The 22,760-nt window shown below is 64.1% G+C and overlaps 1 protein-coding gene across 1 annotated transcript; it reads right to left on the bottom strand.

The window, feature by feature from the left end:
* Window positions 1–1,146: 1,146 nt before the first annotated feature.
* On the bottom strand, window positions 1,147–17,896 carry CASKIN1 (CASK interacting protein 1). Its single transcript, XM_055561775.1, has 20 exons — window positions 17,803–17,896; window positions 11,896–11,947; window positions 11,693–11,790; window positions 11,235–11,380; window positions 11,049–11,144; window positions 10,812–10,942; window positions 10,210–10,318; window positions 10,016–10,124; window positions 9,831–9,925; window positions 9,175–9,292; window positions 7,931–8,032; window positions 7,763–7,851; window positions 7,603–7,687; window positions 7,426–7,517; window positions 6,529–6,639; window positions 6,345–6,446; window positions 4,890–5,028; window positions 2,767–4,812; window positions 1,667–2,087; window positions 1,147–1,246 (listed from the first exon to the last, which is right to left on the bottom strand). Exons 1-20 carry the CDS (start codon window positions 17,894–17,896, stop codon window positions 1,147–1,149), a joined length of 4,335 nt encoding a protein of 1,444 aa, XP_055417750.1.
* Window positions 17,897–22,760: the final 4,864 nt, after the last annotated feature.

Below are 22,760 nucleotides of genomic sequence, written 5' to 3' on the forward strand. Positions count from 1 at the left end.
GACACGGCCTCGGCCCACGAGCAGAGCGTCTGGGAGCGGGGGTGCGGCGGGCTGGCTGCATGGGGCCAGCTGGGGCCCCCGGGAGGGAGGGTCGGGCATACCCTCACATGTACCACACACAGCCTGGCATGCACGCCCTTCACCCACTGCTGTTACCTGGCTGACACACCCACGCTGTGCACACAGCTCCCTTGGAACCCAGGGGCACTCTCACACCAGCACCCCAGAGAGAGGTGGAACCCTGCCCACTGTCTCCACCGAACGGAGGACACAGCCCAGCGGCGAGCAAGGCACATCCTTCAGGTTCTTCAGACGCAGAGAAGTTAGGAGAGAGATCAGAGGGGAGGCCCTGGCGGAGCACGGACCCCTCCTTGGACCCCAGCCTGTTTGTGCTACTGGGCCAGGGATCTGGCCACTCTGGGACCGAGGGAGGAACGGATAGACAGACAGATGGCCAGGGCCTCTTGACAGCTTTTGTCTTGAACTAGACTCCAGCGTCCTTACAGTTGGTAAATGGTTTTCTATAGAATCAATAATATTTTTTCTTTCTTTAAATATATATTTGTTAAAGTTATACCTTTTTGTATCTCTGGGGAAATCTGCCTTAGCTCATTCCCAATAAATTAATACTCTTTGATAGCTTATATTCTGGGGAGGGGGGGAGGTGCTGTGGGGCAGGGGGCCCAACCCAGCCCCTTGTGCTGCGCAGGAGCGGCTGGCAGAGGTCCCCATCGGGCAGTTCTGTGCTGGGCATAGGCCTGTGCTCTGCCCCAGACTGGGGAGGGGGCTACAGTGGCTGCCCCCTGCCCACTGCCCCCCAGGGTGGGCCCAACCCGGGCTCTAGGCGAGGGTTCAGGAGCAGCCCCTCCCGCACCACGGCAGGCAGAGCCTGGCGGTGGGGGCAGGCGGCCCAGCAGTTATTGCACGGGGAGGGGGCAGCAGCATCTGACCAGAGCCCTTGGGTCCCCCGGCCAGGCAGTCGTCCGGGCTGGACCCGGCGGCAGGAGTTGTGCTTGTGCAGGAGCCTCGCGCCCGGCCCCCTGCGCCCCGCCCTCACGGCCCCGCCCGCCTGCCTGCTCACGCCGCGCCCAGAGGTGCCCATCCTGAGGTAAAGGTCAGCGTGCGGGCCCGACGTGGGCGGCCGCGTCACTCCAGCATGGCGTCCAGCTGGTCGGCCAGGTCGTCAAACATGCTGCCAATGTCGTCCAGGATGCTGCCGGTGCTCTTCTCCTCCGCGGCCGAGGGGCTGCGGGCGGGCGCGGCGTGAGCAGGAAGGCCCGGAGCAGGGCGTCCCGCCCCTCCGCCCGAAGGCCGCCCCCTCGCGGACACCACGGCCCTCCCCCGCCCACGAGGGCTGCCCGCCTCACGCATGGCCAGCCCCCTCTCCGCCCATTCTGGTCCCGCCCCGCAGCATGGGGTAGGGCTAATTCAAGGCCACTGCCCCATGACGTCTGCCAGCCCAGGCCCCGCCCCACGTGCGGCCGCCTCTGGGGGACCGGGCCCCTCTCAGAGACCCCGCCCATGCCGGGCCCCGCCCCGCAGTATGGGGCGGGGCTAGTCCAAAGGCCACGCCTCTCCTGCGCGACTCGATCCCTCCCCCACAGGGCAGCCTACAGGTGAGCGGCAGCCTCGGCCTCGCGCAGGCCGCACCCGGTCCCGCACCTACCGCGAGCCTTGCGCGTCCTCCTGCCGGATCTTCTCTTCTACGGCTTGCAGCGCCGCCGCCAGGCACGCGCTCGTCTCCTCCAGCTTCTGCCGGGCGCTGTCCCCCGGCGAGGCGCCGTCGGGCGCAGCTGGGGGCCCTGTCGCCGCGGCGGCAGCGCGCGGCGGCTTGGCGGGCACGTGCAGCGCGGGCGCACTGGGCGACGGCGGCCTGGCGGGGCTGGCGGGGCTGGCGCTCAGCGCGGGCGGCGTGCTGGCCGGCTTGGCGAGGGCGGCGGGTTGCTGGCGCGCCGGCGAGGGGGCGGGCGACGGGCTGGCACTGCCCGACTGCAGCCCCGCCGCGGCCTTGGCCGGCTTTGGCGCCGTGGGCGGTGGCGGCGGCTTGGGAGACACGGGCGGCGGCGTGCCGTGCGCACGCTTCACCTCTGCGGGGAGGAGGAGATTCGCACCGGGGTGGGAGGTCGCGCGGCGCGCGCAAATCGCGCGCTGCCGGTCCCTACCCAAGCCCTGCGGAAACACTGCCCAAGGGCCCTGCTTCGCAACCGGGAGCGAAAATAACGCCCTCTGCACTGCAAGCCCGGCTTCAGCTCCAGCCCTCCGTGCCCCTCCCCACTGGGTCTCCCTGAGGCTGTCGGGGGGGCGCTTCCCTGCGCACACCTGTTTGGGTCACTGCTTCCAAACCCCGACCCATCCTCTTTCCACCTCCATCCCCTTCCAGGTGTGGCCTGTTGTAGCCACTGGCCCTTCCGTTGCTTGAATGTCACAGGGACTTTGCACCTCTGACCTTTCTGTCTGGAAGCCTCTTCCCTCCCTCCCGTGCTGGGGTCACTCTACAGCCATGTCAGAGTCCCCCCTGAGCCCTCCGGCTTCCTGGGCCTGTCTTCCTTCCATAGGTGCTGCTATTTATGCACCTGTGCCTCCTCCACTGAGGACCTAAAGACCACAACTGTCCCAGCTCTGGGCTGATGGTCCGGGGGCAGCTGGATGAGGGAGTCTGAAGATACCTTCCCACCCCACTGCCCCTGGCCTTCATCAGATCCAAGAAGCAGAAAACCCTGCAGACCATGGTATGGGGCCCCTCCCTAGCTGGCTTCCTGCACCTACCTGGGCTGCTGGGACCTGGCAGCGGCACCTTCTTAGAGGCAGGTGTGGGTGAGCCCTGGATCTTGGGCACGGGCTGAGCCAGAACGGGCTTGGGAGAAACAGGTGGCTTGGCCAGCTTCCGGGCATCGCTGTCCGGCGGGGGCAGCGGGGGCAGGTGCATGAGGTCAGAGGGCGGGGGCTCAGCAGGCGGGGGTGGCGGGGGCAGCTCCGGGGGCCCAGCCTGCTCAGAGGCCGGCCGGCGGCGCACAGTGCCCGTTCCATTCTGGTACACGGACAGCGGTGGTGGGGGAGGCTCGGGACCCGCCTCCCGCTCCTTGACCTTGGGCCGGCGCTTGACCGTGTCAGACTCGGTTAGGATGAACTTGACGTTCTCCTGCTGGCTCTGCTTGGCCCGGATGCGCCTCTTGAGGGTGGCACTGGCCTCCACCCTGGCTAGGGGCGGGCCCTCTGCACCCGCCTCGCCCTTGGCTGGACCTCGGGGCCGCTGCCGGGTGGCACCCTCTTCCACCAACTGGCCATGGTCTGCAGGCCCCGCTGGCTCTCCGGAACCCCGGCGAGCAGTGGCCAGGAGTCCCGTGACGGGCCCACTCAGTGTGCGGCGCCGGTTCACCACCTCGCCGTCAGGTCCAATGGCCTCCTTGTGCTTCACTGAGGCCAGCACCGTGGCCACCCGGCCTGGCTCCGGGCTGGCAGGGTGAGGCATGGGATGGCCCTCAGGGGGCCTACGGGCTGCCCGGCCCCCACCCCCGATGGATGACAGCTCAAGCATGGCTGCGATGCTCTTCACGCTGCCGGCACTTCCTGTGTCCACGCTGCCAGCCAGGTCACTGGCCCGCCGACGCTGTGCCCGGACCCCCAGCCGGCTGTCCTCAGCCCCGGCCCCCTCGGTCTCTGCGTCTGGCGCCGGCTCATCGGCCAGGTTGGCACTGGCCATGGCAGAGCTGGAGCGCTTGGGTGGGGGTGGGGGCGGCCCCTTCTTCCGCGGCCGCACGGCAAACGACTGGCTGCGGTTGACGTTCTTGTCTGCGCCGGCAGGTGCCCGCACTGAGTGGCTGCGGCCCACGCGCCGCTGGACCGTGGCGTAGGGCCCTGCGGCGGCCGGCACCAGCAACTCGTCCCGCTCCGGCTCGCTGTCCGACGCTGCGTAGCGATTCAGGCTGTGGGCACGCTTCTTGGGCCTCCCTGGCTCTGCGTCGGCCTCGGGCGGCAGGCACAGCGTGGGCACCGGCGTGGGCGCGGCTGCGGGTGCAGGCCCTGGGGCAGCCGGCCCAGCCTCGCTCTCCACCGGTTGGGGCAGCACATAGGCAAAGCCGCGGTGAGTGGGCGACTGAGGCAGCGAGCGGGGGGACATGGGTCGCTCCGTGGGCGGCAGCAGCTGAGGGGTGGGCTTCACCTTGGCTGTGGCTGGCGCTGGGCCATGAGGCCCCCCCAGGGCCTGCGGGGAGCTTGGCCGGGGTTTCGTGGGTGTCTGGGGGGGCGTGAAGTGGCTGGCCCCTGGCGGCAGGACCTGCCGAGGCTTGCCGGGCACCGGGGGCACACTGGCCCGCTTGACACTGTGGCCGTGGCGGCTGGGCCGGGCTTCCTTGGGAGGGGTGCCAGGGGCCGGCCCCTCATCGAGCAGGTACTCCTGGCTCCGTGACATGGGGCTGCTGGGTCCCAGGGGCCCGTCGCCCAGCAGCTCCTGGGAGCTGCTCATGTGCCGCGCCCTCCCCCCCAGGCTGGGCTCCTGCCGCCCCGAGGCCCTCGGGGCGGGTGGCAAGTGGTTGGCGGGCTTTTCAGCCGGGGCGGTGGCAGCAGCAGCCCCTTCGGTAGGGCCGGTCAAGGCCGCCTGCAGCTCCCCGCTGAGCTCGCTGTCCTGGAAGGTGGTCATCTTCGGAGACTGGCAGTCAGCCGGGGCAGGCTCGGGTGGGGGTGGCGACTCGATGGCCATCACCTCCAGCGACTGCGGTGCCTTCCGGCGCAGGGGTCCCCCCTCGTACTTGGCGTACTCTGCCTTCTGCAGCTCCGCCAGTTTCCGCACAGCCAGCATCAGCTTCTTCTGGTGGCCTGAGTTGGGGCAGGACGCAGGTCAGGCCCGGGAGCACAAGGAGGGCGGGGCGGGGCGGGGCGGGGCGGGGCCTCACCCAGCTTGGTGATGCCGATCTCCTGCAGGTCCTCCCAAGTGATGTCCGTGATGAAGTCAATGTTCTCGTAGCCGTTGTCCACCAGCACCTTGTAGTACTGCGCCAGGCCGATCATGGACAGCCACACGGCCAGGTTTGCCTACGGGGCGGGGGACACAGAGGGCAGCCCAAGCTGGCTGCCCACACCCTGCCTGCTGCTCGGAGCTGGTGGAAGGGTGGGCACCGGGCCAGCCCGGCACAGAGAGACGGAAGGACAAATGGACAGGCCGGAAGGGTCAGCACAGCCTTGACAGCACAGCCAAGGCCAGCGCACACACACGGGTGGACACAGGCAGACACACACAGAGGCGTGACCCTCTCCGCGGGATGCCCTCGGGGGGAGGGGGAGGAAGGTGCTTCCTCATCTGCCAAGCAGGCCAGGCAGCCCTGGGGATGGCACCCACGAGGACACACCTCACGCGTCACGGACGCAGACACACAGCACCACCGACCAGCAACAGGTATACGCATAGCCTGCACCCCAGTCATCCATAGCACTGACACCCCTGAGTCACACTCACACCCTCTCACCATTTCCCCACCATCCTCAGCCACACATCACACAGCCTTGTCACACGTGTGTGCAAGTATCCATGATGGAGTTCACCCAGAACCAGCCAGTGGCCTCCTGACCGGGATCCACCTGTCCACACGCCCAGCTGGACATCACTCACACACCAACACAGCACACTCGGTCACCGCCTGGGTGAGCAAGCAGAGTGAAGCCCCTGGGACCCAGGCGAGCTGGCTGGGAGGACCCCTGAGCCATGGACTGAGTGGGGCGAGGCAGGCAGTGTGGGTGAGGCGTGTGCATCTGCCTGTCCCACCCCGGGGGCCCTCGGTGGCCGCAGCATCTCCCTCCTGGATGGTGGGAGCCTGAGGCCCAGAGAGGCGGTACAGATGGGACAGGCCCCAGGTCCCCCTCTCCCATCCCGGAGCCTGTGCCTCCGCAGGGCACCCGTGCATGACAGTGCAGGCCGAGGCCAGTGTGGCCATCGGTGGGCACTGGGCATGTGTTCAGTGCACACGTGCGGTCTGCGTGCTGAGGCCTGTGCTCACACACACCCTCCCCGTGGCCTGGGTATGTGCCTGGGTGTGTGGCAGCCCCCTGCGGTGTCTGGTGGGCGTGCATCGGGCAACACTGCAGGGCGCTGGGTGGTGCCCTGAGTGGCAAGTGTGTAGTAGAGACAGGGATGCTCTGGGCTCCAGGCTCCCCTTGCCCGAACAGCCCTCAGAGGAGGTCACCCTGGCCCCTGCCCTGGGAGGCTGGCCCAGGGGCCCCTGACAGACGAACAGAGGACACCCTCCGCTGTCCTCTCACTGGGCTCCCCAGAAGGCAGGGGAGGGCCGTGGCTATCTGTCCGTCTGTCGGTCTGCCCCTCCTGGGCTTGGCCACCAGGGTGCAGGGGGCCTTACAGGTTTGTGCTCGGGCAGCCAGTCCGGGAGGCTCAGACCACTGATCTCCGCGGTGATTTTCTTCCGGTGGCCGGGCTTGGTGACCCCGATGGCAGTGAGGTCCTAGGTGGAGGAGATGCCTGTTAGCCAGAAACTGGGGACCCATCTCCGGGCCAAATGGTGGGCAGCTTTCTGGGCACCTCACCTCGGGGGTCATGCGGCTGATGGTGGGCAGGTCATACCCGGCGCTGATGAAGTTGGGGGCGTACAGCTGCAGCTGGAACGTGGCAAGCCACTGGCTGACAGCCTCGGCGCCCTGGAAGACACAAGGCACCCGCTGCAGGCTCGCCCACCCGCCCCCCGGCCAGGCGTGCACCCAGCCACCGCAGCGCCTCCTTCTCTGCTCAGCCGAAGACCACGCGGCGCGAGCTGCCGTCCACTGGGCCGTCTGCAGCCGCCAGGCCCCCGTCAGCCTGGCCGGGTGCTCCTCCCTCTGAGTCCGGGGCTCCGCTGTCTCCGCGTCGTCTCATGTGTCGGCTGCCTGCTGTGATCTCCACCAGGAGGGTCCCGCCGCCGTCCATATCACAGGCCTCCCCGACCGCCCCCCTTTCCTGGACCAGGGCCACCCAGCCTTGTGGCCCGTGACAGGGGCTCTGGGAACGGGGCCTCAGGAGGGGCCACTGACTGCTGCTCCCCCACGCAGGAGGTGGGCTCTGCCCGGGGGGACGCAGGAGGACTCAGCCAGCAAGCAGTTCACGCCTGCCCTAGCACGCAGGTGCACGCACATGGACCCGTCTCACCCCCACACACGCTTCCACTCATCTCACACCCACGCCCTCCACATGCACACACAGATGCACCCATGCCCAGACCGCAGTCACACTAGCCACACACAAACACACCCCCTACTCGCCTCACGCTGTGTCACACTTTTACACACACTGGCTTACACGCACAGCCTGCACAAGAGACAACAGCTACGCACACAGACTGACAGACCAACAGAAGGACGGGCCTGGCCCATCGAGGGCGCTGGCTGTGCTGTGGCCCAGCCAGGCGGGCTTCCCCGGCCCCCGCCCCTGCAGCCACCCTGGCCCTGTACCTTGCCCTCGGACGCCGCCTCCAGCTTCTTGGGTGGCTGCTCCCCATAGCCCGGCCCTGTGTGGGCCGCTGGAGGCTGGGCCCGGGTCGCACCTAGGGACGAGAGGGTGAGGAGGGGCGAGGGCTGCCTGGGGGCTACCTCCGCACCCAGCCAGCAGCGCCGTGTCCTTGCCCTTACCTGCAGGGCCCTCCGGAGGCTTGACCGGGCTGTCCCCGGGGCTGGAGTCGGACACCGGCTTCTGGGAGAGCACCGTTGCCAGGAGCTGGAACCCAGACAGGCTGGCTGGCCAGTGCTGCTCCAGACCCAGGCACCCTGGCCCTGCCGCCACCCCACCTACCTTGACCCCTTCAGAGCCAGCGTGCAGGGTGTGGCCCCCGCTGCTCCGGCCCCCAGCCACGCTGCTCAAGCTGCCGCTGCGGTCCCCACCTGCCCACAGGACAGAACAAGATCAGCCGCTGCCTGCCCCGCCCTGCCCCACTGCCTCCCCCCGAGGCCCCCTACCCACCTGCAAAAGGCTTCCTCAGCACCCAGATCTCTTCGGGGGGTGCAGCGGGCCCCGCGGAGCTGCCTCCCTGGGGTGGACTTGGTTCAGCACCTGCTCGGGGACCTGCAGGCCAAGTACAGCTGCCCTGAGCCCTGGACCGGCTCCAGAGCCTGTGTAGAGCAGAGGCCAGACACGCACACACACATGCACACACGCACGTGTACATACATTCATGTGCACACACACACACAGACACGCATGCACGCACACACAGAGACATGCATGCACAGAGATGCACACGCGCACACAGACACATGCATGCGTACACACACGTGCACATGCACACACAGAGACACACGCATGTGTGCACACAGGCTGGGTGGCTCAGCGCCAGCTCCTCCTCCCTGGCTGTCTCCAAGAAGCTGAGAGACCCTCAGAAGACCCCTCCTAACCCTGGACACTGGCAAGCAGGAGACCAGGGCAGAGTGGGGTGCAGACCAGGCTATTCTGCCAGTGGTCCAGTATGTGGGGGTGGGGGCTCGCAGGAGGGTACAAACCCCTCTGATAAGGGAGCAGGGGAAAGAGGTCCCCAGGAGCCTGGGGCCAGGGCACTCGATGACCTTGGGTGGACTGACCGACCACACCTCCTAGCTGGCCCCCCTCTGCCCCCTCACTGGCCTGTCAACCTCCACGTCCTCTGCACAGGGTAAGCCCGTCACACGTGTACCCCACCTGAAGCCATTCCGCAGCCCTGTGGCCTCCTCCTACGCCCCTCGCTCTGTCACCAAGTCAGCCTCCCTGGGCTCTGGACCCTTGCACAGGTCACACTCTGCCCTGCCTGAGCGTCTCTGCATGTGTGGTTCCCACTACCCCGAAGTCACCGCCTGCAGCCTGCCCCCTCCCACTTCTCAGGGCCTTGTCCGTCCACTGTCTGAAGCGTGTCTCCATCTGCAATGTCTGGGTCACTGGTCAGCACGTTTCCCTCCATGCTGACTTCACTGTCCTGTGCTCCCTTCCGCCCAGGGCAAGCTCCTTGAGAGCAGGAACGAGGCCATTTGGGTGACCGTCTATTCCTTGAGCCTGGCGTGCAGTGTCTGCTGAATCAATGGAGGACCGGGTCTGGGGACCTGGATAAGACAGCTGGCAGGACAAACCCCGGACCTCACACCCAGTGATGGCGGGAGCTCACGGCCCCAGCCCACCCCGCAGCACACCGTGCACACGGTCCCGTCTGGCCACGAGCCCCTGGCCTGGGCTGGACTTGCCTGCTCGCTTGACGATGGCCTCGCCCAGGGAAGATGGGAAGTAGCCCACGCGGTCATTGCCTGTCCTGTTGTCATGGATACAGCCCTTCCAGCGGCCATCTGGGTGCTGCTCAAGGACCTGGCCGGATAAGTTGAGGGGAGCATGCCTGGGGGGACTCCCCTCTGGGTCAATGGATAAGGTGAGAGGAGCACGCTCGGGGGGACTCCCCTCTGGGTCAATGGATAAGATGAGGGGAGCACGCTCGGGGGGACTCCCCTCTGGGTCAATGGATAAGGTGAGGGGAGCACACTCGGGGGGGACTCCCCTCCGGGTCAATGGATAAGGTGAGAGGAGCACGCTTGGGGGGACTCCCCTCTGGGTCAATGGATAAGGTAAGGGGAGCACACTGAGGGACTCCTGTCTGAGTCAAGTGGATAAGGTGAGGGGAGCACGCTCCGGGGGGACTCCCCTCTGGGTCAATGGATAAGGTGAGGGGAGCACGCTCGGGGGGACTCCTCTCTGGGTCAAGTGGATAAGGTGAGGGGAGCACGCTTGGGGGGACTCCCCTCTGGGTCAAGTGGATGGGTGGCCTGGGCCCCCCAATTCTTGCCAGGCGTTGGGGGCAGCATCCCAGGCCCCTCTCAGCCCTGCTCCAGCAGCCCCGGACCGTCCTTACTGTGATGATGTCCCCAGCTTTCACGTTGAGGCTGGTCAGGTCATAGTTGTTGCAGTAATCCTTGGTCGCCCGGACCTGCAGGGCCGCCGAGGCCTCTGGGGACACAGGAGGTGGCAGACCCCCCGGTCCTGTGAGCCGGCCCAGCCCCGGCCCCGCCCCAGCCCCCCGGCCCCGCCCAAGCCCACCTCGCAGCAGCTGCTTGATCTCCTTGCTGGCCTGGGAGGTGGTGAACTGATGCACAATGTCCAGGGCGGTCTGGCTGTAGGTGTTCCTCACGTGGGCGTTGATCCCATTCTGTGTGTGCCAGAGAGCGAGGCCTGTCAGGAGCCCCCTCCGCCCTCGCCTGACCCCCGCGCCCCGCACCCTGGCCCTGACTCACATCCAGCAGCAGCCGAACCACCTCCGTCTTCCCACAGAGCGCGGCCTCGTGCAGGGCGGTGCCGGACTTGGTCTGGCGGTTAATGTCAATGCCGGCTTGGAGCAGCAGTCTGGCAGGGTGGCAGGGGGAGCAGGCAGGGCCTTGCATGCGAGTCCACTGGCCTGGCACCCCGAGTCGGCCTCTGACTCCTGGGGGCCCAGAATGAGCTAACCCGACCCCACCTCCCCAACAGGATGGCCTCCGCCAGTGACCAGGAACTTGCAGGAGTCCCCCTCCCAGTGCAAATCCTTCACATTCTGGTCTTGTCTCATCTCAGGACAAGCAGCGCTGCGATGCGCACTTTGAACATGGGGAAACAGAGGCTCAGAGACACCGAGAGTCACCACAGGGCCACCTGGCAGGTGGCACAGGCTGGGGGGCTGTAGAAGCCCACTCCCTAGCCCCCACTGGGGCATCCTCTACGGGGGCGGCTGGAGGCATCCCTTGTACCAGAGGCCTGACCACATCCCCATGGCTCCCCGGCCGCTCCGGTCTTACTGCCAAGCCAGGAGCAGGCACCCCGAGGCAGGGAGCCCCTCACCCCGCCCCCACCCCGGCCATACCTGATGATGTCGATGTGGCCGTTCTTGGCTGCCAGGTGCAGGGGGCTGGTGCCGTTGGGGTCGGTGGTGTCCCCTGGCCGGGGCTCCAGCAAGGCCGTACACATGTTGCTGCTCAGAAGCAGCTGGACCACCTGGAGGGAGGGGTGAAGAGTAGGGGGCCCAAGAAACGGGGTGGGGGCCCCCAGGAGAAGAAGACGGAGCAGATGGAGTCGCACTCGGCTCCCCGGGGAGACTTACCCCGACGCGGCCAAACTCACAGGCCAGGTCCAGGGGCGTCTTGCCCGAGTTGTCCACCATGCAGGGGTTGGACTGGTGCTGCAGCAGCATTTCGGACTGCAGGGGCCACAGGCACGGTCAGGCCTGGGGGGTCCGTCAGGCTCCTGCTGCCCCAGGCGCCCTGTCGCCCCCAGGGGCAGTCCTTACCACATCATAGTGACCGTGCTGGGCCGCCAAGTGCAGGGGGATGTGGCCCTCGTCGGACGGGATGTTCACCGCTGAGCCCGCCTTCAGCACCAGCTTCATGGGCTCCTTCCGGCCCTGCCAGGCCGCGTAGTGCAGAGGCCGCATGCCTGGGAGGGGTGGACGGGGGAAGTTGGGAGCTGGAGCTAGACCCTGACCCTGACCCCAACCCTGACCTCCAGGACGCTGACCCCACGAGAAGCTGCCTCAACCCAGACCAGGACCCTAGGCTGACCTCAGTTGAGGGACCATGGAGGCCTCCAGGGTCCCTCCAGGGTTAAGCTCTGATCTTAACCCCCGTGCCCCTGGCTCCAAGATCCCTGGCCTTTACTGTCCACCTCCATCACTAATTTACAAGCTCCAAGAGGACAGTGGTTTTTATCCACTTCGCTCACTGCCATGTCCTGCCTGGCAGGCCTTGCCTTTGTTGTCCTTGATGTCCACAGCAGCCTGGGCCTCCAGCAGCAAGGTGATCAGCTCTGTGTTGCCATTCAGGGCCGCGTGGTGCAGGGCTGAAAAGCTGCGACGGGTGATGAACACATGTGGACAGGTGCCGGACAACCCCCTGCCCTAGGAGTCCCTGACCCCCACACCAGACTGATGCCTCCCGGAGCTGAGAACTCACCCATCAGGGTCTTGGAAATTGACATTGATCTTCTTGGTGGAGCCCAGGAGTTCTGCGGGGGGGAGGAGACACGGTGAAGGAGGCCCACCTGGGGCCCAGCCCCCTCTAGGCAGCCTGAGAGCAGCTGGCTAGCTCCCTGGCAGGCTCAGAGCCAAAGCTATCTAGGTCTTCAGTCTAGAAGCGTTCATTCATTCCGCTCTGCTCCCTGCACCCAGCACCAGGTACCAGCTTTCGGACCTCGGTTTCTCACTGAACTGAGATGCTGGGAGGTTTCCCTGGGCCAGGACCTGTCTGAGAGGCCGGGGCTGGCGCCCACACAGGCGCACACATGTGCACACGAAGCCCTCCCTGGGGACGCCGGCTGAGCCCCTGCCAATGGTGGGAGGGAGAGAGCCAGCCCAATCTGTCTCTCAGAAGGGCCCAGATGGGCCCGGGGGCGGCCTGCCACACCCGGAAACAGGGGTATCTCTGGGGGAGAGCCACACTTCCAGGGTGCAGCCTCCCCCAGCTCCAGCCCCAGGCCTGGCCAGTGTGGAGGCGCCCCATCCAGCCAGGCGGGAAGGGGAGGCCGACAAGTGGGCCCATGCCTCTGGGCAGCCACGCGATAGTGACCCCCTCATCGGCCTGCCTGAAGCCCTCCCTCAGACGCCCCGGTCTCCTCCACAGTCCTGGCTTCCACTGGGCGCTGGCCAGAGGAGCGGAGCCCACCAATGCCCTCCCCACAGGCTCAGGTCCAGCCGGAGTCGGGCCAATCCCCTGCCTGTCTGGGCCATGGTTACATAACCCATTTGTGGGTCAATCACTCTGTGAGGGAGGGGGTGGCAGGACAGAAGCCCCTTTGTCCAGGCCCAGGACAGGGATGGGGGCGGGAGCCCGAGGGAGTCGGGGCTCAGAGGAGCTGCTGGAGGGCCACTTAGTGACCCGCGGCAGCCCCAGGCGCCCCAACCTCGGTTCTCAGCTGCTGGATGTGGGGCGTGAGGCCCCCGGTGGCCCACAAGGCCCGCAGAATCAGACGGGCCTTTGCCCCTTAGTAGCCCTGTGGCCTGGGCCGTGAGCTCGGAGGGTCTAACGGGCCGGCCTCGCAGGTCCAAGGGCTCAGCACATGGCCGTTGCTGACACAGCTCCACAGGGATCCTCCCCACCCTCCCCAGGGAGGGGCTTCTCCAGCCAATAGCCCAAGAGCAGAGACTCCAGGACCAGCGGCGTCTCCACCCCCGCCCCTGCCTCTGCTCAGACACGTGGCTGATGCTGAAGTCTGTCTCAGCTTGCACCAGAGCCGCTGTTGGTGGTCCAGGGCAAAACCTTGGAGGCAGCCCTAGGTCCTTATGTCTTCATCGGTAAATCCTGTGGGCTCTGCCTTTAGAACCCTTTTAAAGCACGCCCGGAATCCTATCCTTTCTTGGTCCCAACATCCCCACCCCGCACCAGGTCAGCATCTCTCGAAGGACCACAGCCACATCCTCTCCACTGGCCTCCCCACTTGCAGCCTGTCGCCTCCACACCCGCTGAGGTCGGTGGGGCCCCCCGAGGACACGCGTCCAATCCTGCTGCTCCCGTCTCACCGGGGTTAGAGGCCGAAGCTGGACACGCTTCCCCCTCACCCCTGCTCCAGTCACCTGAGCCTCCTTGACGGCACTCCAACACACCTGCCTCTGCCGCCACAGGGCCTTTGCACAAGCTGTGTATGTGGAGGGGCAGGCGTTATTCTTCCCTGTTCCCATGACTCCGTCTTCATATCCTCCAGGCCTTTATTCAAGACCTGCTTGTCAAAGCCTCCTCACTCCCATCTAAAATGGTAATTATCTGCAAGTTCTCTGGGAGTCCAGTGGTTAGGATTCAAGCCCAGGTCCAGTCCTTGGTTGGGGAGCTAAGGATTCTGCAAGCCATGAGGCGCGGTCAAATAATTTTAAAAATTGTTCGTGTCCAGTTGCTCAGCCATGTCCGACTCTTTGCAACCCCACGGACCGCAGCACGCCAGGCTTCCCTGTCCTTTGCTATCTCCTAGAGTTTGCTCAAACTCATGTCTTTTGAGATGGCGATGCCATCCAACCATCTCATCCTCTGTCACCCCCCTCTCCTGCCCTCAGTCTTTCCCAGCATCAGGGTCTTTTCCAATGAATAAATAAAATGGTAACCTCCCATCCCATCCTGTGTCTGTCTCCCATTTATCTTTTTTATTGTCCACCTCCATCACTACATTACAAGCTCCAAGAAGACATGGTTTTTATCTACTTTGCTCACTGCCGTATCCTTTCAGGTAACACAGTGCCGGGCACACACAAGGCACTCAGTGCCTGGTGACTGAACTGAACCCTCATCCCACATACTCCATCCACCTGCCAGGCCTGGCTTCAAGTGTGAGACCCGTGCGGCCACTCAAGAGGAGCCACGCGCTGGGTGGACACTCTGCAGCCGCCGTCTAGAGACAAGGCAGCCCCTCTTTTCGTCCTGCACTGGGCTCTGTGAACTATGCGGCCGGGTGGGCCGCAGTCCCTGCTGCATAGCTGAACAGAGCCTAGGCGTTGGTGGCCCACTAGGGACCCCCACCGCACTCAGGGCCGCGATCAGCACCTTCTCGTGCCAGAAGGCTCTGCCCGACTCTAATGTTGCTGCCCCCATACCCTTAGTTCCAGTGTAGCCAGGCTCAGATTCTCCTCAGAGCCTCCCCGGGCCAGCTCACTCTCCCTCCAGCAGCGGGCACCCAGGCAGCTGCTCCAGGAGCTCCGAGCAGAGGTGGAGGCCCAGCCACGCCCGCAGGTGCTGAGGTCTCAGAAGGGCTGGAGGTCAAGGTCCAGAAGTGACACACACTAGTGGGGAGGAGGCGTCTGCATCCGGAAGGGGACCACCCCCCACAGGAGGAGGGTCTTCTTGTAAGGTCATCTCCCCCCTCCCTGGGCTGGTCTCCTCAAAGTGCTGGAACTGGATGTAGGCGGGCTTGAGGCCTTGGAGCACCCTCATGGGGACACTGGGCATCCAGGAAGCCCCCACAGCGGCAGCCTGCCTGGGGCTGGGGGCTGCACCTTGCAGAGACAGGTGTCCTGAGTGAAGCTGGTGTAGAGCAGGGCTGCCTGGGCCTGGGGGCTGTGGGCACAGAGCGGAAGGTCCCAGGAGCTCCTCGCCCTTCCCATGAGGCACCGAGTCCTACGGCTCACCGCTGGTCACAGGACACGCACCTGGCCCCTGACCCCCAGAACTCAGGCTCTCCTGTGGCCCCCACCTCTAATTGTTCTCCTGCGACCACCCCAACCTGGGAGGCCAGTTGCAAACTCCAGCTGCAGATGCCTCCGGGGAGACGACCCCAAACCCTCTTCCGCCCTGTCCTCATAGCCTCCCTCCACCCCTCTGCCAGGGGCTCCTCCAGCCACAGAAGCCACACACAGGCCACATCTGTGCCCTCCAGGGAGGGGCCTCGGCCTCCTCTGCTCCCATGTCAGCCTGGCTGCGCCCCACGGCCTCCAGCAGGGCGAGGCCGCCCTACGCCCCCAGGGCAGGCAGCACCGAGCCAGGCGCTGGAGGGCAGCTCTCCGGGGCTAAGGTGAGCGAGCACGGGAGCACCTGCCTGTAGTCTCCAGTAAATCTGAAGAAAGGGGAGGCGGGGCCCGGAGTAAGGACAGGGCGTCCCCGCACCCCAGAAGGCCAGCCCCCACCCCAGCAGCTTCCCTTCCAAGCAGAGCGGTCTCTTCTTCCCTCCAAGGATGACTGCTAAGGGTGGCAGCCCGTGCATGTGAGCGGAGGCTCCCTTCAGGCGGGATGGGGGAGCCGCCAGAGCCCGGGGTGACGCTGGGTGGGGGGTGGGCTGAAGTGAAGGTGTCAGTGCCGGGAAGGGACTGTGGAAACAAGGGTCGTGGGAACACCTTTAGAGTTGGGGGGCCCCAGGGAGCACGGCCGGATGCCCCCCACCCCATGGCCCAAACTCCAGCTGTACTTTGCTGAATCAAAATACATCTTACTCCAAAGCAGGCCAGTGTTGCCATGACAACTGAGCTAATTCATGGAGGGATTTCTCCATCTGATTTATTACGCCCGCCCCTGTGAGTCAGAGAGCCCAGATTCAGGGGCCAGGGCAGGTGTCTCTCCTACCCGGGGACCAAGCCACACAGGGGCGAATGCAGAGATCCATGTGGGGACACAGGTGGACGTAAAAGCCCCACATATCCTCCCAGGGGCCAGAGTGGAAGACAGGAGGAGTTCCCAAACCTGACGCCCCCACTTCCTCCACGCACCCGCCCTGGGCTGTCTAGGAAATGGCCATGGTGGCTCAGACAGTAAAGAATCTGCCTACAATGCGGGAGACTCAGGTTTGATCCCTGGGTCGGGAGAAGCCCCTGGAGAGGGGAATGGCAACTCATTGCAGTATTCTTGCGTGGAGAATCCCATGGATCCCAGAGAAGCCTTCCAGAGAAGCCTGGGGGGCTACAGTTTATGGGCTGGCAAAGAGTCTGACACGACTGAGTGACCAACACTATCACTACTGGCCCTTCCTAAGAACACACGAAGGCCTGGGCTCCCTGCACACTCTCACTGTTCTTAAAACAAGGCTGTGGGGCAGGGACCACTGAGGGTCCCATCCCACAGATGAGGAGACCCGAGCTGTCTGCACCCAAGGTCGGCTGGCCACTAGGTGGAAGTCTTTGCCTTGCTTTCACCTCTCATCCCTGCTCCTGCTTTTGAGGCTCAGCTGAGGCGGCCTCTGCCTGAAAGCCCTGCCTTTCTGGGCCCCGAGGCCCTGAAGCCGGTCCTCAGTGGCAGCCCGCCCCTGGGCCCCGGGTGCGGAAGGCAGGGCCGGCCTGTGCCTATGAAGCACACAAGTGCAGCTCTCTAGCCGCACAGGGTAGACAAGGAGCGGCCAGGCGGGGCTGCGGTGGGAGGGGTCCTCCTGGGGCTCAAGGAGCTGCTCCCCAACTGCCCCAGGGGCCGTCTTAGTTCTCAGCATCTCGCCTGGAGAGAGGGGAGGGGGCTTCCCCTGCTCACACACCGTCCCAGGGGACGGCATGGGGCATGGGCCACTCAGACCCCACCTGCGACCCACAGGAGGCCAGCCGGTGCCCTCACAGGTGCCCTGACACACTGACACGGCCATACGTGCGCAGCCGCACACGCCCTTCCGTCCATCCTGAGCGTCCCGGGGGAGGCTCTGAGCTGAGCTGGGATGAGTGCTAGGATCAGGGCTCCAAGCTCCTAAGCGTCCCCCGAGGCGCCCACAGCCCCAGTTCAGGAAGGCCAGTGGGAGACCCTCTCCCCTCCCAGCCCCCTTTCCCAGCAGGGAAGCCAGAGAGGGCCAGGATGGCACCTGCCGGCAACTCAGCCTGCCTGGGGCTGGGCGACCTTGGGCCTCGGCTCCCCCTCCGGTAAACGGCCCCCCGCCGGCAATGCCTGGGCAGCCACACCCCCAGCGTGGTCCTTCCCCCACTCCCTGTCAAGCCTGTTATTAAACACGGGGCGGGGAGGGGTCTGACAGAGACTGTCGGCCCTGTAGTCGCCCCTCACCGCAAGGCGCCCCTCCTTCTCTTCATGGCGTTGTGGTGGTGGTGGGGGGGAGCAGCCTCGCCCTTTAAAGGCCCAGCAGAGACCTCCAGCTGTCAGCCCGCAGCCCGGGAAGGGAGGGGATCGCAGGCGTGAGAGACGTTTGCGAACGCCTGCGGCCAGGGAGGCGGATGCCGCCAGGTGCCCGCTGCGGGGCTCGGGGTGACGGCCGGGTGCTCGAGGCCGCCCCTCCTTCAGCGCTGGCCGCAGGGGGCGCGGACCGAGGGTCCGGGCGCTGCTGGCCCCGCCCCGCCCCCCGGGACTCGAGAGCATCCCCCTCCGCGGCCGGCGCCGGGCGGGGTGGGGGGCTCGGCGCTGGAGACGGCCCCGGGGCGCGCCGCCGCTCCCGCCCGCCCCCAGCGCCCCCGCGCCCCCCGGACTCACTGGCCTTCCCGGGCCGCGGCCTCTGCAGCAGCCTCTGCGCGGTCCCCACGTCCTCCGCCTTCACTGCCTGCACCAGCTCCTGCTCCTTCCCCATGGCGCGGCCGGGGCCGCAGCGACGCGGCTGCGCTCCGTGCGCTCGGCGCGGCTCCGAGGCGGCGGCGGCGGCCCCGCGGCACCGGCCGCCTCCTCCGCCCTCCCCCGCCGCCTCCTCCGCCGTCCGTTCCCCTCGCCGTCCTCGGGCTCCGGCTAGGGATCGGGCTCCCGGCACGGAGGGGGCGGGGAGCGCGTCACGGGCGGGGGGCGGCCCGGGGGCGGGGGCCGGCGGCGGCGGGCGCGAGGCGGGGGCGCGGCACCTGGCGCCGCCTCCCGGACGCCTGGGTCCCCCTCCTGCGGCCGCTGACCTCGGTGCGCCCGCGCCGGCCGCGCGCCCGGCTCCTTGGCTCCGCCCCTACCTCTGGCTCCGTCCTCCCGAGACACCCCCTCCCCACGTGCCGGCCGCGCGGCTCGGGCCTGGCCTCTGCGGACACCCCGCGGCCCGGGCGATGGCCGGGGGACTGGACGCTGAGCCCCGACTCGGCGGCGACGCCAGGCAGAGCCCGAGAGCCTTCCAGAGGCTGCGGGACCCACGGGGGTAGGGACTCCGGCAGTGGGCGGGTGGGGACCCGGGCACCGAGAGACCCGGGCACCGGGCGCGGGAGCCGGGCCGCCAGAGGCTGTCAGACATTTCTGGCCCGTGGCTCCCGTGGGAGGTGTCGAGGGACTGTGAAGAGGAATCTCCCAGTAATGAATTCGGTGTCAGGGAACCCGCACACCCCCCGCCCAGCAACTGCACCTTCGCGCCCTGGTATCTCCAGCTGTCTCCACAAACAATGCTCCACGACCCCCGCCCCCACCTCAATCTGAACCCCGACCTCAGTGCACCTGCCCATCACCAGCTGGGGTTCAGCCCCCTACCCCTACCACTAAGAGGGACTGGGTTCCCTCATCCCCGGCACCGAGTGGGATGTAACTCTTCAGATCCACAAGCCGGTGTGTGTGTGTGGGGGCTTCAGTACCCCCACCCCCAGCACCAGTGGGGTCACAGCCCTGCCCAGCAGCAACCTGAACCCCCACACAAGCCTGCTTACCCCCCAGCCTCCGGCCACAGCTTCTGAGAGCCCCCCACTCCCCCTACACACAGGTCTCATCCTTCTGACCTCGGCCTCCTCGGACCCTCACCTTGTCATGGCTGCAGCATTCTAAAGACAGAGTGGCTCAGACTCTTTCCTCATTTGCAAGGATGGGCAGATGACCCCCCTCCACGCAGCTTTGGGAAGGTTCACACACATGATGGCGGGATGCCCCTCTCCCACCCAGATAGATCATCAAGCTGGTCCAGGAAGAAGGCGGCCAGAGGGTGGAGGAGGGTGAGCAGCAGGCACTGGGATTCCCTCATCTGGGCAGCTGGTCAGTCCACTCCGTAGGGTCTCCCATGAAGTTAGGGAGCAGGCCGATGTCTTACGTCCACGGGGGTCCCTACACACAAGGGCCTTTCTCCCCACCCTTTATGGTTACCAATTTCTGGGCACCTGCTGCGTCAGGCACTGAGCTAGTCACTTCATAGGTGAACCTGGACTTACTGTACCCTTTTCACAGATAAAGATTTAAGTGAGGCTCAGAAAAGCCAAGTGACTCACTTGAGGTCCCAGAGTCTCCAGTTCATGAGTCTGAGATCTGAACCCACAGCCCCCTCTGCATTTGTCCCAGTTCTCCCTCTTACCAGATTTGCTTTTCCAGTCACTTTGTCTTTCTGCGTCTTGATTCCCGCTCCGTAAAATAGGGAGTGATACCTCCCTGTAGATTATTTGAGGATTAACTGGGATGCTACCTATAAAGCACTTTGCCGTAGAACTTAGTAAGTGCTCAGCAAATCGCTTCTGTGGGTATTGTGATATTCCCCATCTAGGTAGCAATTGCATTTTATTCATCTGCAGAGCTTAACAGTGTGCCTAGCACACAGGAAACATTGCCAAAAAAACCCCAAAAAAGTTAGTTAGCCCCCTTACCATTATTTTTATGTTTTGGCTGGCTGAGACAAACCATGAACTGTGGTGTCGGAGAAGGCTCTTGAGAGTTCCTTGGACAGCAAGGAGATCAAACCAGTCAATCCTAAAGGAAATCAACCCCAAATATTCACTGGAAGGACTGATGCTGAAGCTGAAGCTTCAACACGTTGGCCACCTGATGCGAAGAGCCGACTCATTGGAAAAGATGCTGATGCTGGGAAAGATTGAAGACAGAAGAGAGTGACAAAGGATGAGATGGTTAGATGGCACATCAACTCTATGAATGTGAGTTGAGTTTGAGCAAACTCCGGGAGATGGTGAAGCGTAGGGAAACCTGGCGTACTGCAGTTCGTGGGGTTGCAGAGTCTGTTCAGACTGAGCGACTGAACAACAAGAAAGCAAATCACTCTGGCCTGAGCCTAAGATTTTCAGGGCCTGGGGCAGGAGTACGAACAGAGGCCCACACACCAAATGTCTAAGAATTTAAACATTATAAGTTGTGCTAATATTAAATAGAATATGTTCTATCATCCTACCTTGACAAATACACCTTCATCATACCTGAAAGGCCAAGTCCTAGTTTAGAATGATAACATAGCTCTGGAAAATGAACTGGCCCTGCCTCTAGCCACCTCACCTCCATTCTCTGCCCACCTTCACTCTAGACAGCTAACAGGTAGCTGATAGACCTGGGGGTGGGCACCTTGCTGTGTGGCCCATCATCCTTTCAGGACAGAGCTGGGAAGAGAGCTGACGGATTCTGCTCGACTCGTCCTGGTAGGTGAGGCTAATTCCCTAGGAGGAATCAGGCATTCTAGATCCGCTACCAACCAGCCCAGAGAACCTGGGACAAGCTCCCTCCGCTCAGCTGGCCCATCTGTAAAATGGGCCAGCAGTTCTGCCCACAGTCCACGGCTGATGGGCGGATCCACCTGGAAACAGAGATGTGAACCTTCCTGGGGTCCCCCCATCCCAGGGATGGGGGCGACAGAGCGGACCATCCGCTTTGGCCAGGGATATGAGGATGCAGAGGCGTGGGACCTGGGCAGCCCTCCAGGAAGTCGGGCCTGGGAGGACGATCCCAGGAGGAGGGGCCGCTGAACCAGCAGAATTGCTGAGGCTCAGCCTGGAGTAGAGCGGCTGCCTCACTGCAGCCTGGGCTGGCCCCCTGCCCAGCTGCACAGCAACCTCTCCCCTCCCCTGGCTGCAGCGCAAGCCCTGCTCCTGCCCACCAGCTGTGTGCCCTTCCAGGGGCTCCCTGGTGCCCCCCAGCCCCCCAGGGCCCTGGGGTCCAGCCCCTTATGTAAAAAATGGTGATGATGAACGTCCCCTCCTGGTGGACTGCTGGGAGCATGAAGTCTGAGAGCTGCCACGGTTTCTATCATTCTCAAAGATGCCGCCTCTGTACAGTGATCAGCTGATGCTTAGTACATGGAAGGGATCCGCAACCATGGGTCGAGTCTCCCTTTTCTGCCCAGCAGGGATGCTGGAGCTACTCAGGCTGGACAGGGAGCCTGGTCTGGTCTCTCAGTTACCACCTAGGCATGGGACATATGCAGCCCTCCCCCCAATGCCAAGTCACTTCAGTTGTGTCCAACTCTGTGCGACCCCGTGGACTGCAGCCCATGGGATTCTCCAGGCAAGAAGACTGGAGTGGGTTGCCATGTCCTCCTCCAGGGGATCTTCCTGACCCAGGGATTGAATCCACATCTCTTATGTCTCCTGCATTGGCAAGGGGCTTCTTTACCCCTAGAGTCACCTGAGTCCCCCACTGAGTCCTCACAAAAATTCGGACTGCTCAGGCCCACACCCCAGCCACAGGCCCACAGACACCTGGCTGTGTCCCCCAGCCCTCTCCTGGCCCTGTCTCTCTCCCACACTCAGGCTCTCAGGCTTTATGCTGCTCTGGACATCCTTCAGGTATTTCCAAGCCCACATATCCATCTGCCACTCCCCGGAGCTGTCCTGGGGAGCACCTGTACTTCAAGAGGAAGATGAGCATGTTTGTGGGGCGGGGGTGCCCGCATGCAGTCGCCCAGACAGAAGGGACAAGGTCAGGGCATAGCTGAGCCCAGTGGGGCGGGTTCTGCCGCATTCTAACCACGTGCCCTGGGGTGTGTGACTCTACATTTCTGAGCCTCGGGGGGTTCTTAATTTAATTTTGTTTATTTTGGGGTGTGTTGGGTCTTCATCGCTGTGCAGGCTTTCTCTAGTTGCAGCAAGCGGGGGCTACTCTCTAGTTACAGTGCCGGGCTTCTCATTGCGGTGGCTTCTTTTGTTGAAGAGCATGGGCTCTAGGGTATGTGGGCTCAGTAGTTTTGTTGCTCCGTGGCTTGTGGGATTGGGATCGAACTCATGTCTCCTGCGTTGGCAGGCGGATTACCACTAAGCTACCAGGGAAGCCCCAAGCCTCAGTTTTCTCACCTACAAAATGGGGGTGGTTCCTCCTTGGCAGGGTTATTGTGAAGACCCAATGCAGAATGTGGGTAAAAGGCTCAGCACAGTTTGGCGGTTCCTCAAAAACTGAAACGTGGAATTACAAGATGCAGCAGCCCCACTGCTACTATATACTCAAGAAAAATCAAAATGGGTACTCAGAAGTACTTATGCAGAAAAGTTCATTGCAAGTATTATTTGTACTAGCTAAAATGTGGAAACCATCTCATCAAGTGTCCATCAATGAATGGAAAAATGGATAAATGAAATATGGTCCATCCATACAATGAAATATTGTTCAGCCATAAAAAGGAATGAAGTACTAATACAGGCTTCCCTTGTGACTCAGCTGGTAAAGAACCACCTACAATGCAAGAGACATAGGTTCAATCCCTGGGTTGGGAAGATCCCCTGGAGAAGGGAAAGGCTACCCATTCCAGTATTCTGGCCTGGAGAATGCCATGGACTGTATAGTCC

This window comes from Bubalus kerabau, chromosome 23, assembly GCF_029407905.1.
Source record: "Bubalus kerabau isolate K-KA32 ecotype Philippines breed swamp buffalo chromosome 23, PCC_UOA_SB_1v2, whole genome shotgun sequence".
Taxonomy (NCBI): Eukaryota; Metazoa; Chordata; class Mammalia; order Artiodactyla; family Bovidae; genus Bubalus; species Bubalus kerabau.

Coding starts and splice junctions, on each gene's coding strand:
- CASKIN1 (XM_055561775.1), bottom strand. CDS start 17,896: ATGGGGAAGGAGCAGGAGCTGGTGCAGGCAGTGAAGGCGGAGGACGTG. Junction 11,145..11,234: donor AGCACGGTCACTATGATGTG/GTAAGGACTGCC, acceptor TGGCCCCTGCAG/TCCGAAATGCTGCTGCAGCA. Junction 4,813..4,889: donor GATCGGCATCACCAAGCTGG/GTGAGGCCCCGC, acceptor GCCCCAACTCAG/GCCACCAGAAGAAGCTGATG.